This window comes from Hippocampus zosterae, chromosome 2, assembly GCF_025434085.1.
Source record: "Hippocampus zosterae strain Florida chromosome 2, ASM2543408v3, whole genome shotgun sequence".
Classification (NCBI taxonomy): Eukaryota; Metazoa; Chordata; class Actinopteri; order Syngnathiformes; family Syngnathidae; genus Hippocampus; species Hippocampus zosterae.
Window position 1 is genome coordinate 30,202,782 of NC_067452.1, and position 17,739 is coordinate 30,220,520.

General features: G+C 41.9%; 3 protein-coding genes across 5 annotated transcripts; 1 reads left to right on the top strand and 2 right to left on the bottom strand.

The window, feature by feature from the left end:
- On the top strand, positions 1-1,905 carry taf13 (TATA-box binding protein associated factor 13). 2 transcript variants are annotated; one of them, XM_052059589.1, is made up of 2 exons: positions 1-112; positions 570-1,905. In XM_052059589.1, the coding sequence occupies exon 2, from the start codon at positions 574-576 to the stop codon at positions 946-948; it is 375 nt and encodes a 124-aa protein (XP_051915549.1). In that variant the 5' UTR covers positions 1-112; positions 570-573; the 3' UTR covers positions 949-1,905. The 2 variants fall into 2 exon arrangements, with proteins under 2 accessions (XP_051915549.1, XP_051915550.1); XM_052059590.1 differs by having other exon boundaries at positions 45-136.
- On the bottom strand, positions 1,663-6,099 carry tnnc2.2 (troponin C2, fast skeletal type, tandem duplicate 2). Its single transcript, XM_052059585.1, has 6 exons — positions 5,956-6,099; positions 5,063-5,114; positions 4,327-4,470; positions 3,967-4,081; positions 2,697-2,833; positions 1,663-2,580 (listed from the first exon to the last, which is right to left on the bottom strand). The coding sequence occupies exons 1-6, from the start codon at positions 5,956-5,958 to the stop codon at positions 2,549-2,551; spliced, it is 483 nt and encodes a 160-aa protein (XP_051915545.1). The 5' UTR covers positions 5,959-6,099; the 3' UTR covers positions 1,663-2,548.
- Positions 6,100-9,025: 2,926 nt separating this feature from the next.
- Positions 9,026-15,193, bottom strand: LOC127596737 (troponin C, skeletal muscle). 2 transcript variants are annotated; one of them, XM_052059582.1, is made up of 7 exons: positions 15,011-15,182; positions 11,870-11,924; positions 11,639-11,782; positions 11,060-11,174; positions 10,602-10,738; positions 9,328-9,374; positions 9,026-9,175 (listed from the first exon to the last, which is right to left on the bottom strand). In XM_052059582.1, the coding sequence occupies exons 1-6, from the start codon at positions 15,011-15,013 to the stop codon at positions 9,343-9,345; spliced, it is 486 nt and encodes a 161-aa protein (XP_051915542.1). In that variant the 5' UTR covers positions 15,014-15,182; the 3' UTR covers positions 9,026-9,175; positions 9,328-9,342. The 2 variants fall into 2 exon arrangements, with proteins under 2 accessions (XP_051915542.1, XP_051915543.1); XM_052059583.1 differs by having other exon boundaries at positions 9,026-9,374; positions 15,011-15,193.
- Positions 15,194-17,739: the final 2,546 nt, after the last annotated feature.

The window sequence follows — 17,739 nt, forward strand, 5'->3', positions numbered from 1 at the left end:
GTGTTTCCAAAAACCTTCCAATTTCCGCTAAAACAGACTTCCTGTCGACAACACAAAGCCGGAAGCAGAATAGAAGCAGGAGACTGTTTTGATTCTTCGACCAATATTGATGGTAAATTGTTCTTGGATTAAATAAGTATCTCTATGTCGCATATGGTTGCGTACACATGGTTTACTTTTTATGTCATACAGCCTACCCTAAAATGCCTTGAAATAAAGAGCAACGATTTGAACCATATTGCGGACCGGGCTCGTGAGGCATTGCATTTGAATTCAACAAAATATCATGTTTGTTAAAGTTAGTCCTCAAATGAGGAGTCCAACGACGGTGTAAAGTGCTAGAATATGGAATGACATGATTGGGTCATTACCTTTTTTAATGATAGCTTCCCAGATTACTCCAGAGCAAAATAGAGCCATTCGATGGTTGTTTGGACTGGCCAGTTGAGCATATTGTAGAAATAAAAATGTTTTTCATCAACGGTAAATATTTTCCCAGGGTATGGAAACTTAAGGGGCACCCCGAATACTAATTTTAAAAATACATAACAAAACTACATATTTTGTAGCACAATGGCAGACGAGGAAGACGAGACCGGTTTTGAGGAGGAGTTGGACGAGGGCTGCAGCGGTGTGGACGTGTGTCATGGCCGCCGAAAGAGGCTCTTCTCCAAGGAGCTCCGGTGCATGATGTACGGCTTCGGGGATGACCAGAACCCATATACGGAGTCGGTAGATATCCTTGAAGACCTGGTGATCGAGTTCATCACAGAAATGACCCATAAAGCCATGTCCATCGGACGCCAGGGTCGGGTCCAAGTGGAGGACATTGTCTTCCTCATTCGAAAGGATCCCAGAAAGTTTGCTAGAGTCAAAGATTTGCTGACCATGAATGAGGAGCTCAAGAGGGCCCGCAAGGCTTTCGACGAGGCAAACTATGGCTCATAAGCATCAACTGAAACAATTGCAGAGACATTCACGTTTACTGACGTGAATAGCACGTTACCTTGTTTTGAGCATTTAATTTTTAAGTATTTGTGTTGGCATGGGGAAGTGGGGGGGGGGGGGGGGGGGTCCAGTGGTTCCTTAATTTGTTTTTGCACATGACAGTACTAGACTACTTTTATGTACTATATATGCTTATTATACTTAATCATAGGGCAGTTTCGGTCAAGGCCACATGAGAAAAGATTTGGAGGCAGTGCATCATTACCATGTATCCTGCTGATCGACTCCAACACAAAAGTAGTTGAGCAAAAGTATTGTTTTGAGTTTCCTCAGAAAAGCAGGCAGGGTACTCTCATTGCCTAGTCAAGGACGGTGTGAATGTGTTTGTTTACTGGATATGCCCCAGGATCATTGCTGACCAGTCACAAACCCAAGGTGTAGTACACTTTTAACGCTAAATCTGCGCTGAAAGGGTCCAGTTTATGGAATCTAAAAAAATTGTACTGTAGTTACCATTATAAAATGTTTTTATCCAAAATATGACATTCAATACTTTTTTTGGGGGATAGGCGCAGATTGGAACAAAAATTTAGTGGCTAAGGTTATGTGTACTACAGCTCACTACATCTGGGCTGCAATGTCCCACTGATATTTCCCCACCCCTCCATCCTGTTGTGTATTAATGTATGCCCGTTTGCTGAATACCCCCCCCCCCCCCCCCAAATCCATCCTGTGCTCTCATTAGCAAGATCTTAGTCTGATCTCAGTCTCCCTCCCCCTTTTTCTTTTCATCTTTGAAAACGGGGCGCTGTTAAATGTAACCCGGCATACTCATGTTTTGTATCTCCCTGTTGCTCATTATTTTTTTCCAATGTCTCTTGGGCAGGTTGTCTGTTCCATTTCGTTGCACCTTGTGGTGCAATCAATGACAATAAAGCAATTTGGATTCAGATTTTACATGCAATTTTTCTGCTCAAACTCAAAAGTGTAATTTTTTGAAAATCAAACCAGATTTAACTATCTTTGAATTTATACTTTTATGACACTAATGGCGAGTGGACAAAGAGAAGAAACAATATTATTTTATTGCTCTTCCTCAAACAACATTTTTACAGACTGTTAATATGACGGACTACAAGTGAGCCTGTTGTTAGTTCATTTATTCTTCTTGCCACTCAAGCAGGTAACTTCTTTGTACAGTGAAGGGGTTTTGAATGAATTGGTCTAAGTAATAGGTAGCTGTTTTATCTGGACTACATCTAGAGTAGAGCTTGAAGAAAAGGTGGCGGGGCAGCGCGGGTTATCCCGGGTAGGGGTCTGTGAATGAGATCAGCCGCAGTCCTTTCCAGACATCCTCTTGATACAACATTAATGAGCAGTCTGCATGCACGAAAGAGTCTTTGCTTCCAACCATGAAAGACCCTCCCGCCGTCTTCACTTCACGGTGCTAAATCTTTCTGTTGAGGGTGACTGAGGATGGAAAGCGAATTGATCATGCTTGAACAGTGTGAGGGGGGGGGGGGTCAGATGAATTCTGACTGGGCGGAGGTGTGGTGGGATTCACAGGAGTGAGGAGGAATGTCCATGAGTATGTCTGCTTTTACTGCACATTCTCCATCATCTTGAGGAATTCTGGCGAGCACAAGACAGCATGGAAGTCGGTGAGAGAGGGAACAGAACCTCCTCTGGGGAGGGCTAATGGCTGTGATTTGTATACTTGACTACTTGAGTCATCGTTCCGCACGTACCGTCAAAGTCCAGCATGCCGTCGCCATTTTTGTCCCCATCCCTCAACAGCTCGTCAATTTCATCCTCTGTGATGGGCTCCCCGGAGCTGCGGATGATCAGGGAGAATTCCTCCCTGTCGATGTAGCCATCGGCGTTCCTGTACGAACACGCATCATTTGTTTACAAATGCATATCAATAAATCAGTGTTGGGAGGGGAAGAAGTATAAATACTTTGTGACCATACTCAAGTTATTTTTTAAGTATCTGTACTTCATTTGAGTATCTAGGTGACTGTTGTTTTTTTCCCTTGTGCCAAGTTATAAAAACAGGTCATTGACAGGAAAATATCATTTTTACTTTTTAAATTTGAAGGAAAGTGCTATGTACAGGTAGTGTAATGATATGTTTTGTCAACTTTCATGCGCTCGGTGAATGTTCAATTCCCAGGGGGTAAATTCCCAAATACAAAGACATTGCCGGTTTGTTAAAAAAAGTGGGTTGTGTCAAGAAAGGCATCAAGCGTAAAAAGAATAACATTGACAAACTAACCACGTGAGTGACTCAGTGTGGCTACTCTTGTCAAGACAAGCCAAAGTCACACAAACAAACGTTTCAGAAGTACATTTCAGAATCTGTTTTCTGGCTACAAAGTCAGAAAGAGTTTTTATACAAAAGCATCTCTAAAGTGTGACTTATTTCTCTAGATAGTGCCAACTAGTCCCTCCCAAAGAAAGCTGTGTGAAAGGGTTTTCTTTTGACATCATGAAAGTGGGTTTGTATCGGGAATTTGAACTCCCTTGTGGAATATTTTGAAGTTAGAGGTTCTCGATATCAAGGAAGTCTGACATTTGCATTGATGTAGATATAGTTCTTGTCAGTTAGCTAAAGCAAAGGATGCATTGGTTGGATACCCCTAACTGCATTTCACGCTCCTCTCACGGAAATCCGTCAGAGTTGCAGGGGTAGTGTGTGGGGGGTCCTGACTGCATTTGTATGTTCCAAAGGAGGTCTCGTTATTGTTGATTGCAAGCTGCAATGTCCTTTTTTTTTTAAAGGAAATTGACGTTAAAGTAAATGTAAGTGAGTGGCCTATTCTTATTAAAAAAATGTCAGTGGTAGTGTGTATACATATACCATATACTGATAGATTCATGGTAAAAGTACTCAATAGGGTGTTGCCCCGAATGGTTGCTCACACGGTACAATTGAAATTGGGCCCGCAGCTGTTTTTGCCCCCTCTGATCAATACACAAATAAGCAGAAGCAGCCCTGTCACAGTGCACTCGTACTTGTCGAAAACACGGAAGCACTCCGCCAACTCTTCCTCGCTTTTTCCGGCCTGGTCCTCCTTGAGCAGCCTCACCATCATGACCAAGAACTCCTCAAAGTCGATGGTACCGCTGCCTGCGTAAAAAGGGAAGTGCACCATGATAGACCGGTAAGGTAGAATTTATCATACTCCCGTCGGCTTTAACATTATGTTGGCTATATGTCGGGAATTTGAATGAATGAGTGTTTGCGGTCAGGGTGCGTTGAAACTTGCTGACTGGCATCCTGATGATGGTGGAATGGTTTACATTCTTTCAGATGTCATTTTGACATTCCCTCGAAATATTATTCACATATTTCCAGCGTTCTTATTGGCTCACCGTCCTCATCCACCTCCTCAATGATCTCATCCAGCTCCTCTCTTGTTGGGTTTTGTCCCAACATCCTCATCACGGTTCCCAACTCCTTGGTGCTAATGTCACCGCCTCCGTCGGTGTCGAACATGTCGAAGGCGGCCTTGAACTCTAAAGAGAGAAGAAGAGTGCCACTTGAAATCAATCTACTTACTCGGGCTGGCATGTGTTCTTGTAAACAACCTATGATTTGCTAGCTACCTTAACTTGGCTGACATCTTGAGTGTTTTCCACTCTAACTGAAATATTCCTTTCAATGTTGATCAATAAAGGGGATTTATTAATGGGAGTCATTATGCAGTAGAGACTATGCAAAACCTTGTTACATTGCATGTTCAAACTTCCTGGGTAACAACACCGAGTGATCTACTATATGAGAAAATTGTAAAATAAAGTCAAGGAAGACTAAATGATAAAAGGCAATATTTACATATGTATTTTTGTGTTTTATTTTATTCCATGAGTGTTTTTCTTACAAGAAATAATCATCTTTGCAGTGTTATCTTTTTGGATGTGGATCTGTCCCGCTTCCGGTTCCTGCCGTTCTTCCTGTCCTTTCTGTTATTTATGAGGCAGCAGAGCCTGATCAGCCTGTGACAATTAAAATCTAAGCTTGCGTGCACAAATATGTACCTAATAACAACTGGGGGCATAACCTTGTGAGCTGACCAGTAATGTGAATCATGCTGCATGTAATGCTTACCAGCCAGCATTTCATCGCTCAAGTAGGAGCGGGCCTCTTGCTGCGCATCAGTCTGCAACCAAACATTTTCACTTGCATCAGTGGGCATAACATTTTTTTTTTTGCTTTTGTCATTGTTTAAATGTCCAAGGTTTCTTTTGAAACACATTTTGGGACAATGCATGCCCGGGGCTCTCATACCGTGTGTAGAATATTGCGGTTTTCTTAGCTTTTTTTAAAGAGCATTCTTTGCATTGCAGTGTGTGACAAGGAGCAGTGGCAGCATCTTAAAAAGGTTTGTTGTTGAGCTTGCTGTAAATTAACCCGGCTATTTCAGGCTCAACACATTAGGCTCAGCTGTATATGGCCCGCAGACATCCAATCCTTGGGAATTTGTCACTTAAACGGAATCTGCACCTGAGCAGCTGCAGCCCACCCTGCGCCATTCCAGCCGCCCACCCCCTACTTCCATACGCAGTTTGAAAACCCTTGTCATGATGTCACATGCGTCAACAACTTTGCGCTAATACAACAAACTGTTTATCCAATTTGGTCAGCGGAATATTAAAAATTAAAAGCAAAGATGGAATCTAATTCGCTTCAAAGAAGAGATGAGGGTGGGTTCTATCGGTCAAGGAGATATACTGATTAACTTGAGTTTGAGTCAAATCTGGTTGACCCATGTGAAAAGTTGTAAAAGGTGAATTGGTGAATTAGATTAGTAGACCATCATGTTAAAATGTCATTTTAAAAAAAGTCTTGCGATAAAATAATTTGACTTTTCAAGTGGGATACCTGTAATGTCTTTCTACCAACAATAATCGACTGTATTTCACACATGCCTATAACTTTAAAATAAGCCAATAGTTATGACCGCCATGCCCTCCAGGCTGCTCGACAACTGTGTCTCTTACCATGATTGTGGATTAGCTTTCCCCCCCTAGATATCCAAGGAAAAAAAGCCCCAAAGGAGTGGTCAATCGCGTACACCCCAACAGAGAGACTAGACGTCAAGTGAGGCTTCAGACACACTTTAAACCGGACGGCCAGGTCCCGCCCCCTACCTCCTACCGGTCACCAGATATAGTCTCCTGAACTTTTAGGGTTCTTGGGGAAACGACACAAGCCAATGACAATTTGGAGGGGAATGTTTCTTGAGGTGGAACCGGTTGAAAACAGGAACCTTAGAGCGGTGGGTGGACGGATAATGAGCAGAAAATGCAACATGAAGGATATAAAGTGATGAGGAATGACGCAAGGCCGTTGGAATGTTAGAATTAAAAGTGACACAAATCTGTTTGCCTCGAAGAATTTGAACTTTGGTTCCTTCTAGGACACTTACCCATAAACATGTGGCTGCCATTGGCTCATATCAATAACAAAATCATGGCACGGCTTAGGGCACTGCAATGACATTATGTCAGAAATCCCCCGCATAGGGCCCCTTATTAACTGCTGATGGCTGCTTTGTTAAGAGGGACCTCTTGAGAGATGACTAATTAAGACTACCAAACGACACAACTGAAAATCCACTGCAATGACACATCAAGATTTTGGCAGCTCCCTTTATCGGGCCCCCTACTAGCAGGCTTGTTTGTTTTCAGCAGGCTTTGTTTGTGTTAGTTGTTGTATTGACTAAATTAAGTTTTAGGGTGAGGGTCAGTGGCCCTGGGGTTGCCATGGGTTCTCGAAACAACCCTGGCCCGAACATTGACATAATATATTATATTATAATATAATATATTATAAAATACAGCAAATATTTGTCATAATAACAAACATGAATACAAAAGCCCAACAAATGATGCATGCACCCGTGCTTAGTCATCTGACATCATTTTATTATGTAAAAGCAGACCCCCCACGCCCCCCCTCCCCCCGAATGGCCAAATCTCGTAGTTCCGAAAACCGGTTTGCAAACATTAGCGTGACGTCAACCAGGGTAAGGTGCGTTATGGCATTTATGATGAATATTTTCCAGACAGAATGTGAAACTCAAGACCAGGAAAAGAACACACTGAGGTTGGCAGTCCCACCCTGCCTCTGCTAAACCCCTTCACATAACGCACCCCCACCCTCTGCCTACTCATCTTTAACTGAGCTTTGAATAGCAAGGAGGGTAGAAAGTCTTGTGGGGGTCCTTCTATGGCGCACAGGACCTGAGGGGTGATTCCAAGACGTGTGTAAATGGGACAAAATATTCCCGAAGGCAGACTTGCGGTTTCCAGTGTGAGTGAATTTTCTCATTTGCTGGTATTGGTGTAGCCTTAAAAATACAGGAAACATCTTACAGTGAAATACACACACAATATTCAGTACTTGTAAATACACATCCACCATTTTAATGCTGATGATGAAGAATTACTCTTAGAATGAAATCAGATAATTTGATTGTACAAAAAAAGGACAATAATTACATCGATGTTGCAGACGGGGCCTGTGGCAACCCTTGCTCCTCGCTAAGACTGAGTGACGTAGCAGTCACTGCTAGAATGGCGAGTGCTTCTGTGTTTACTGATGAGAAGCGAAAGGATCCACACAGTGACAACACAAATTGGCGGGCGACGAGAGATTTAGCGATGTTTCGCTGAGTTGTAGTTATGAATTCTGCTTTGATACCGTGTTTAGTCCTAGTTTGGCAAAATTTGCAGGCTACTTCCTGGTTCATGGAGTGTGATGATGGGTCCCGTTGTTTTTGGGGGGCGTGGACTGTGGTAGGGTGTGGTTCAATGTGGTGTAAGGTCGAGTGTCAAAAAAAGAAAATCACTATGAATTGAATTAATTCAAGACCACAGTATATTATTGTACCGGGTACGCGGCATCAATTTGACACCAATTTGAAGTTGAAAATAAGATTTTGATGTTTAATTGACACGAGATGCCAATTGAGAGTGGCCACATCACGGCATATCACAGAAATGCACACATCCATCCCCCTTGTGGAGAAATTATGTCATGTCATGTATTGAAAGGTATGATGCTGGACTAACATGGCATCATAACAAATATACTAAACGAATTACATCCCCCGAACTTATCTTTGGCCAATCAAAAGATTTTAAATATATAGATTCCAGCCGCGGCCTTCCTGTGTGGAGTTTGCATGTTCTCCCTGTGCCTGCGTGGGTTTTCTTCGGGTACTCTGGTTTCCTCCCATATTCCATAAACATGCATGGCAGGCTGATTGAACACTCCAAATTGTCCATAGGCGTGAGTGTGAGCGTGGATGGTTGTTCATCTCTGTGTGCCCTGCGATTGGCTGGCAACCAGTTCAGGGTGTCCCCCGCCGACTGCCCGAAGACAGCTGGGATAGGCTCCAGCACGCCCCCGCGAACCTTGTGAGGATAAATGTGTAATTATCCTATATATATATATATATATATATATATATATATATATATATATACATTTGATGAGTGTTGATTAAGGCAGAAAAAGCTATAGTTTTTTTCATGATTAAACGGAATGTCCTTTTAATTAGTTGGAATTAAGCAGTGTACACATATCACGATTTCTAACATCTTTACAGAAGAATTGGTGAAATGCCCCCTAGTAGCTATAAACTGTGGAGGCATGGCATCAGCGCCATCTGATTGGGTACATATTAACTGGTCCCCCCCAAAAAAAGAAATGGAGTTGCATAGTGCTGTTTAAGTGCTGTTCCCTTTATTTTTTGAGCAGTATATCTTGGACTTGTATTTTTATTTATTTATTTCATTGGGACTACTGCCCGAAGACAGCTGGGATAGGCTCCAGCACCCCCCGCGACCCTAATGAGGATCAGAAGATGAATGAATGAATGAATTATGGAGGGGAAAATACCATTTAAATTTTCTTCTTTTTTTTCCTTGTCTAGGAATAACCCTGTCCATTTGACAGCAACAAGGCATACATTTTATTCTTTAACTTACCGGTAGTTTGAAGGGCTTGAATGACTTCTAAAAAGCACAATACAAAAAAGTGATGCAATCATTTTGCAACCAATGAGAAAAAGGTTGGTTTATTTCAGAAGACACCACAGGGTCGGCTTATGGAAGAGGAGTTGGATGATTTGTTGGGGTGTAGCATGTCAGGAGAAGCAGCAGCTGCCAAGCAAGGGACAGCTGAGGACCGGCTGCAGGAAAGTGTCTTCGTCTTAAAAGGGGTGGACGGATATTTTTAGACATTCTTACCAGACCTTCAGGCTTCATATGAGAACAGCGTGGTGGAAGGTATTTAACCCCGAAACAAAATAATGCCAATTAAAAATGTAGTGATCTGATTTTTAGGGGCAAAAATAGAGTCACCAGGGAATGTGATCATTACTGGACATTCTCCATCATCTTCAAAAACTCTGGAGAGAAATAAAAAAAAAACATTAGTTAGTCCATAATGTTGCGATGTAAAAGAGGTTCACTTCAAAGACTCCTAAATGAAGAGTGGAAACAACTATCAACGCCATCAATCCAACAAAACAGTAGAGGTTTGCCAAATCGACATCAACGCAAGCAAAGGACTGGGGGGGTTCTCGTTTTACAATGGGGTTCCATTCCTATGGCGGGAATGTCGCCTGAATTTGTACATAAGTTTGAACACGACGAAGTCTGCCACTAATCTATGCTAACACTGGAGTCAGAAGTCAAGTCATCATTTCAGTAAATAAGCACTCAGAGGCCATATCTGGTCACGCATTGCTTCGCGGGTTTTGCAAGCTCACTCAATCAATCTATCAATCAAAGTTTCTAAAATAACACCCAGGGTTTGCACTTGTGGTGAGGGATTTAACAAGAGAGCTTGTAGTTTGGTTTAAAGTTTCTCTCTCTGGGCTTCACGTCAAATGACTAAGACTTTAGTTTTATCCTGGTTCATAGGGACAAAGTTCTAGTTTTGTCTAAAATACAGTTAAGATCATTCATTGGACTGGTAGAGACAAGTGATACACCCCTGCGCATCATCACTGTAGCTTTGGATGTTTACTCGATGGCTCCGGATAACAGCACCAAGAGAAGCATGTACAAATTAAACAGGGTCCAAAATTGAACCCTGAGGCACACCATGTGACTTCATAGACTTAGAAAGTGCATGAATTGACAATACAAGATACAAGGCATCATTTGACCAATTTTGTCTCCTGTGATGTGAGCTGAAATTTTTGAGATGAGTGCACTTTAGGTTTAGATTAATTGATCCATCCATCCATCCATTTACAGATCCACTTTATCCTCACAAAGGTAGTGGGGGGTGCTGGAGCCTATCCCAGCCATCTTCGGGCATTAGGTGGGGGACACCCTGAACCGGTCGCCAGCCAATCGCAGGGCATTTAGATTAATTGAACACTCCAAATTGACCCCACGTGGGATTGTGAGCACAAATGGTTGCACGTCTTTATGCGCCCCTGCGATTGGTTAACAACTAGTTCAGGGTGTACCCCGCCTACTGCCCAAAGACAGCAGGGATAGGCGCCATTATGCCCGCGACCCTCGTGAGGATAAGCGGATGAGATAATGGATGGATGTTCCTCATATTAGCAATAAACACAGTACATAGATATAAGTATCTATTTCCATTGTATCTAACTTACCATCGAAATCAATCTTTCCGTCCTTGTTATTGTCAGATTCGCCAAACATCTCATCAATATCTTCCTCTGTGACAGACTCTCCGGTCATGTGCAGAATGTCTCCAAACTCCTCTCGGTCGATGAACCCGTCTCCGTTCCTGATGATAGAAAATAAGCATTGTAATGTTTTTTCCATTAAATTGTCTGTTGTCTTCATTTTGTAGCATTTCTCCTGGCTGCACTGCTTCTAGACACTGTGTGTGAAGGATAACGTTGAGAAGCTCATGTCATCTAAATGAAATACAATGTAGAAAAGTCAACGGTTTCAGTTCATTTTCCCATTTTATCAACAACGTCATTCGCACATGCTCATGCAAGAATTGACTGTTGTGCCTATTTGATCTCTGCTGCTCACCAAAACAGCAGTCAAGACAGATGATAGATGAATTTAATTGTGGGAAATACGCCGGTTGGCCTACTTGTCGAAAATACGGAAGCATTCAGAGAGCTCCTCTTCACTCTTCCCGGCCTGGTCCTCCTTTAACTGTTGCACCATCATGACCAAGAACTCCTCAAAGTCAATGGTACCACTGCCTGTGGAGAGGATGCAAGAAACCGAGAGGGGGGAAGTTTACAAGCAGGTGCAGAGCTCGGCTGCACATCATCTCACAGCACCTAACGGCTCAAGAAATTGAAATATCACGGAAAGCTTACGGTATTGTTTCATATGAGCGGCAACAGGTGGATATACAGCCTAATTGTATTTTCTAGTATCTCGAAGAAGAATATTGAATTGTTCTGAGCGTCAATAAATGTCGCTGGCATAGATAGTGGAAATAATACATTATTTGTAGGTAGTAAAACATTTTGTAAACCAATGAACGGAGATTGCTAAAGGTCTCTCATGACACAGTGTTCACCGCTGTCGGGGCCATATTTGCATATTTGCCTTTACACCGATAATACTGTTCAGTGAGGTCTTCATTTGGCAAGACTGTGTGTTTTATTGTGGTTGTTGGTTATAGTGTTGTGCAAAGTATCACAATTCAATTCCTCACCATCCTCATCTACTTCCTCAATGATGGCATCCAGCTCCTCCCTTGAGGGGTTTTGTCCCAACATCCTCATCACCGTGCCCAGCTCCTTGGTGCTGATGTCACCGCCGCCATCAGTGTCAAACATGTCGAAGGCGGCCTTGAACTCTAGACACAAAACAGGACGGTGTTGAAAAGGGATATTTCCTGGATTAAAAAATCACATCCATACACAGTATGCCAGCAAAGACTAACCTGCAATCATCTCCTCAGTGAGGAAGGAGCGGGCATCACTTTGAGCGTCGGTGGGCTTTTAAGAATAAGGCAAATGAGTTAATACAAAGAAGAGAAAGAACTCATAACATATTGACTGGAAACAATCATTACAGCAAAGCTTAAATAGACTGATTATTATACATATACATAGGTGTACGGTGTGCCATTAAATTCTGTATACCAGCAGTTATCAAACCTTTTACGCAAATAAAAACTGAAATAAATAAATGTATCAGTGCCACCATCACAGATTTCAGTAGCACAGTAGACTGAGGTGGTCATCAAAAGTAAAGATTTCATGTTTGTACTGAAAAGTTCAATAGAACTGAACTACAATTTTGTAATTGTTTCCTAGACCACTAGAGGGAGTTTGTGTACCATGAGTGGTACGAGTGGTAAAGTTTGAAAATCACTGACATTTCAGCGTCAAGAAAGCTAATTTAAAAAAAAAAAAGAAAAAAAAATGAATTTAATATAATGAAACACAAGCAGGCAGCACGGGACTGGTGGTTAGTACGTGTCCCTGATAATTTTGATGTTCAGGGTTTGAACCTTGCTCTTCCTCTGTAGAATATCCATGTTCAGAACGACATTATTGAAGAAGGCCATTTTGCCATCTGTCCATGGAGGCAAATGGTCCATTTCGATTTTCATTTCTGATCATCCGACTAATTGCAGGGCACTACCAGCACCTCCTCCAAACAGTTGTGGGGGAAACGCGATTGTCTTCCTTATGATTTGGCACATTAAACATCAACAATAGAAGAAGAAAAAAACAAGTCACAATAGGCACAACTTATCACTCACTCAAATAGATTTATAACATCATAGGACAGTTATGCAAACAATGTGCGCTAACAATAGCGGCCTTGCATGTTCTCTCCGAGGGTGTTAGGCAGTCTTACCACTAATTTTATAAGGTGCATTTGAGTCAGGTTTGTATCGAGTCATGTTCATGTCGCATTATCAGAATTATTAGTATTCAAAATAGCATATATTTTTATGACCCTGTTAAGTATATTCGGTTCATGACAGATGAGCATTTTGTCTATTGTTTAAAGAACGATAACCCATTGAAGTTAGTGTTATCATGTCTATAATTGTAGAATGTAAGTACATTATACAGTCAGGGATATGTTGATTTAAATCTGAACAATTGTTGTTTTATTCGTTGACAATGCAGAAAAGTTTAGGTAATACGTAATACGTTTACGTAACAGCACTGGCCTCTTGTGTCTCCGTCATATCATCCACATCATCTTACACTGTACTTGCAGCTGTTCAGATGATCTAATTATGATTATAATTATAGTTTTTTTTAATACTGACCAAAGATATACTACATTAAATAAAAATACATTTCAGTATATCTGGCCCAATGGTGCCAACCTCCCCTCAAAAAACAAATTAAAACATAGCAGAAAACACATAGCAATGATCATATTCTTATTATGTTATATTATAATTTATTCAACAGTAAAGGGCATTCAAAGTGGGCATCCTTGTGTGTCCAGGTTTTCCATTAATGAGGAAATTACCAGAAAATTTGGTACTGTATATTGAGCGCAACCGCATATAAATAAAATAACGTTGGAAATTTCACACATGAGCAGCACTGGTTACACATATTGTGCTGTGCCCGCAGGGCACAAGTAGAGTTAATCGAGCATGTCAAGAAGTAGAAAGTTAGCAAACTGCACGAACGCTCAAGCTAAACTCCAGCAGTTCTCAACAGAGAATCACATTAAACTGTATGCCTGTAAGTACTGTCGGTTATGAGGAAAAAATTAAGAAAAGGTTGTGTGATGCTTTAAAATTATGCTTATTTCCATAAGCACATCTATGTATTTTCTTATTGGATATTATCGTTAAGCTAGTGTACTTATGTTAGGCTAATGATAATGGCAGCCATAGTCTTTTGAAAGTACTTCAAGTTAACCCGTATATCAAATAAACAGAGTGAAGCGAGAACTTTGCATCTCATTTGGGGTATCGTTGATGATCTGAGTAAGTAACTACTGCACCTTCAGGGAAGGCAGAATGAATAGAGATACAAGTGAAAACAAAATTAGCTTAAGTCATGGATAGGAAATGAAGTGGAAACAACACAAGGTATAAGTGAAAATATTGGTCGTGCCGCAAAAAAAGTATGTGTCGTTTTCACCATGATGAAAATGTGAACTGGCAGAGTTCTGAGGACTAAGCTACTGGTAAATGCATTCAGAAACCCGATTTTGATGAGTACCGTAGTTAAAGCTAAGAATTGATGAGAATGTGACACTCCTGGGTTAGGGAAAATCTGCCAAATAAACTTTACCTTTTTTTAAGCCACAGTTGCTAAAACTGGGAAACAAAGCAGCATCTTCAAGTCCGAACTTTACAGCGCTCATATACTGTACATATAAATCTGACACTTTTATTTATACTGCCAATTTTCAGTCATTTTACAAATTTGCCGTGTCAAGTTTAGCATCATTGGCATTTTTGGAACCCCTTTTGGAAAACATGTTGAATGTATTCCCTACAAGTAGTTCAAAAACAAAAAAGCTAAATTTATCATGAGGAGAATGAACTGTCCACGTCTGTCTCTCTTCTGGCTCTTGACGGATCATCGTCAGTATCTTGCACACAAATCCTTGAGGCTCAGCTATTTTTAAAACGAGACTTGAGGAAGGATTTGAGGAGGATTTTTGTCAAGGTGAACGTCCTAAATTAGGACACTCGGAAAAGGCCGTATGTCTGTCTCAATTTACTCAGCTATGTGCGTGATGCTATCTTTAGTGCGGCTGGCTCGAATCGAAATATCCATCATATCGGGTTTAGCTGCCATACAGCACGATGCAAAAAGCAGATGAAAACCTGGCAGAGGAGACCAAAAGTTAGAAAAGTGATCTTTTCCTCTTGGAAGCGGGCGCCACATGGCGGCATCATCATCTCCCTACAATAAACTTCCTGAAAGAAAACACTTTAGAAAAGAAATCCAGAAATTCTCTCTCTGAGCATGTCCGCTTGCTCAGAGGGTTATCTCCATCTTCGCACATCTTTCCTGTATCCTCTCCAGGCGAACGCCAAAATCCTCAACACCAATAAGAGAAAAGGCCCGAACGCTCAGGTTCTTACCATGGCGACCAGCTGTTGTGCAAACAAGTACCCCCAAAAAACAGTTGACTGGCTGAGAAAGGATGTCTCCCTGCTACACGGGTGGGATAGAGGAGTCACTCTGTCCCCCTCTCTCACATAAGTACCCTCGCATCCTGTGAAACTTTCCCTGAAAATGACCAGGATTGGGCCAGAGGCGGCCAATCATATTCGTAGGTGCCGATTTACAATCTCTTGACGGACGTCCCCATGTGTCCAATCCAATCCCCCATATTTAGACAACGGATCATCTCTGTGACATTGATTTAAAAAAAAAGGAAAGATGGTGCAAGCATCAGTCAAGTCAAGGTTATTTTGGCACAGGATCAACTGGGCACTTCACTGGCGATGGAACCCTGACATCACACTTGAGATTAACGTCTCCCCACCCCTCATGCTCAGATTCTCTAACCCCCTCCTCTAGCTCGACCCGGGAGTCCATCTCTCTGACCGTCCTCACGGCTTCGGGCTTCATCTTGCACTTTGTGACATGCGTACCAGTAACTCAAGATCGAGCGCAAGTGGCTTGCTGCTCTTCAAACAGGTGTAAAACATCTCCAGCTATCATGCCGTCTGGCTTCTCCCTCTTTCAACAAGTAGACAAATAGAACAGCAGGCATGCAGCTCGTAGTTAGCATGTCAATCAGCCACAAAGCTTAAGTGTACGCTCTAGAGTGTAGTTTTTTGTGTGTACTTGACTTCTGGGTGTGAAAAGTTATGGACAATGTACTTGCTACTGGCTTGGGAAAAAAGGGGGAAAAAATTGGTCTCTGAAGTGCCTGTCCAAAACGTGTGTAAGCGTCCGGTTAAACAACCAGTCTGCTGTTGTCTGCCTAGTTCATCCATTCAGCTATCTATTTTCTAATCCGCTTATCCTCACAAGGGTCGCGGACGTGCAGGAGTACCGGTATGTCCCAGCTGTCTTCGGCCAGTAGGCGGGGGACACCCTGAACTGGTTGCCGGGCAGTCACAGGGCACACACAGACAAACAACCATTTGCGCTCACACTCAACCTAGTAACAATTTAAAGTGTTCCATTAGCTTGCCACACATGTTTTTGGAATGTGGGAGGAAATCGGAGTACCTGGGAGACAGGGAGAACATGCAAATTCCACACAGGAATCAAACCCTGCACCTCTGCACTATGAGGCAGATGGGCTAAACAGTTGACCACCGTGCTGCCCCTGCTATGATGTCACATCCAAATGTAAAGCAGAGCTGCATTGAGTTTTGTTGCAGAGTAGCATTAGCTAACAGTGTTAGTTTCTGATTAGCATCTTATACTTGACTGCACTGTACTTGAATGAAGTAGTTGAAGTGGTTTGAAGTGGTCGTGTGTCCATACACATATGTTAGTTGTAGTTGCCGTAGTAGTAAAGTAGTAGTAGTAGTAGTTTATGAAGTTCTGCCTCCACGTGTAAAATGCTTTTCTGAACCTTTTGCGTTTTCGCCAATACTGTGGGTTCTGCTTTCAGAACTACAAGCCTCTCGAGTTGTATTGATCGGTCTCTGCCCCCGGTTATTATGGTAACAAAGGCCGCACTGAGCAGGAATGTGAGACCACCCTGAAAAGAATGTAAAAATTGAAATCAATGCATCTAAAGTCATTTTGGAATTTTTATTCATCCATCGAGTTCACACTTCCAGGGAATGTGCGGATGATTGCTGAGTGTTTCTGAAGAGAGCCAGAGGGAGGATTATTAATCATCAAGGAAAATACTTCTTACCATCTGCGGTACTCACCTCTAGACAAAAATTGGGCAGGAGAACTATTACTTTATTTACAGCCACTTCCCTGTTCCTTTGTATGCAGCAGTGCCTGTTTTAAAATGCTCTAGTTGCGGTTTTTTTTTAATACAGTACTGTTGCTTAAAATTATCCTCTGATTCTGGATTGACTCAAAAACGTTTGCTCATGTAAACTTTATACTTAACTGGACAAGGCTTTCAAGATGCTTATTATGCAGCATGCTTCAACAAATGATTTTTTTTAAAGTACACTTAATCACTATGTTTACATCCATGTCCCTTGGCAGCCATACTGATTGTCTCTCTTCTATCGGAAAGGAGTACGTCTTCTTTTAGGATCCTCTCTCTTCTCTCTGTATTTTGATCCGCCCACTTCTCTCTTTCCAGCTGCCTTGAATCTCCTCTTCTCAGTCATCACCCTGAGCACCTTCCAAGCTGCTCAATTTATTTGCCCTCCCCTCATAGATTGACCGACTGACAGCAACAGCTGACTGTCAACATTCTCTTCCTTCCACTTTCCCTCCTGCTGACAGGAAACTATTGTTAGAAATGAATGAGAACATGTAAATTGTCTCCCAGAGAAATACAAATAAGTGAAGTAAAAAGTCTTTTTTTCATCAGAATTTTGTTCATCGTTCGCCTTCTCATTACACCTTCCCCTGATCCTTTCTATTTCCGGACATTGCCCCACTCCCCTCTTGGGGAGCAGCTGAGGCCTCTGTAAAAACACGCTCTAAATAAGGTGGGAGATCTGCCTGCATCGCTGTCTGGCGAGGAGCGCATGACCGAGCTGTTTCTCCAGCATGGTGTATGCACTGATTTTAACAATTTAATCCATTTTCAAACACGAAAGACCCCGGCCAATGATAAATTGAAAACTACAATATGTGTATTGACTGATTTTATCGTATGTGATGAGCTTGAGATGACTAACACAGCACACCACAAATACATGATATCTGT

Excerpts from the sequence above, each read along its gene's own strand:
- taf13 (XM_052059589.1), top strand. The coding sequence starts at position 574 with ATGGCAGACGAGGAAGACGAGACCGGTTTTGAGGAGGAGTTGGACGAG.
- tnnc2.2 (XM_052059585.1), bottom strand. Across the intron at positions 4,082-4,326 it reads TGAGGAGGTGGATGAGGACG|GCAGCGGTACCATCGACTTT; the intron begins GTGAGCCAATAA and ends CTTTTTACGCAG. Across the intron at positions 2,834-3,966 it reads TGCTTCCGTGTTTTCGACAA|GAACGCCGATGGCTACATCG; the intron begins GTACGAGTGCAC and ends GTGTTCGTACAG.
- LOC127596737 (XM_052059583.1), bottom strand. Across the intron at positions 11,783-11,869 it reads CACTGAGGAGATGATTGCAG|AGTTCAAGGCCGCCTTCGAC; the intron begins GTTAGTCTTTGC and ends TTTTGTGTCTAG. Across the intron at positions 11,175-11,638 it reads TGAGGAAGTAGATGAGGATG|GCAGTGGTACCATTGACTTT; the intron begins GTGAGGAATTGA and ends TCCTCTCCACAG.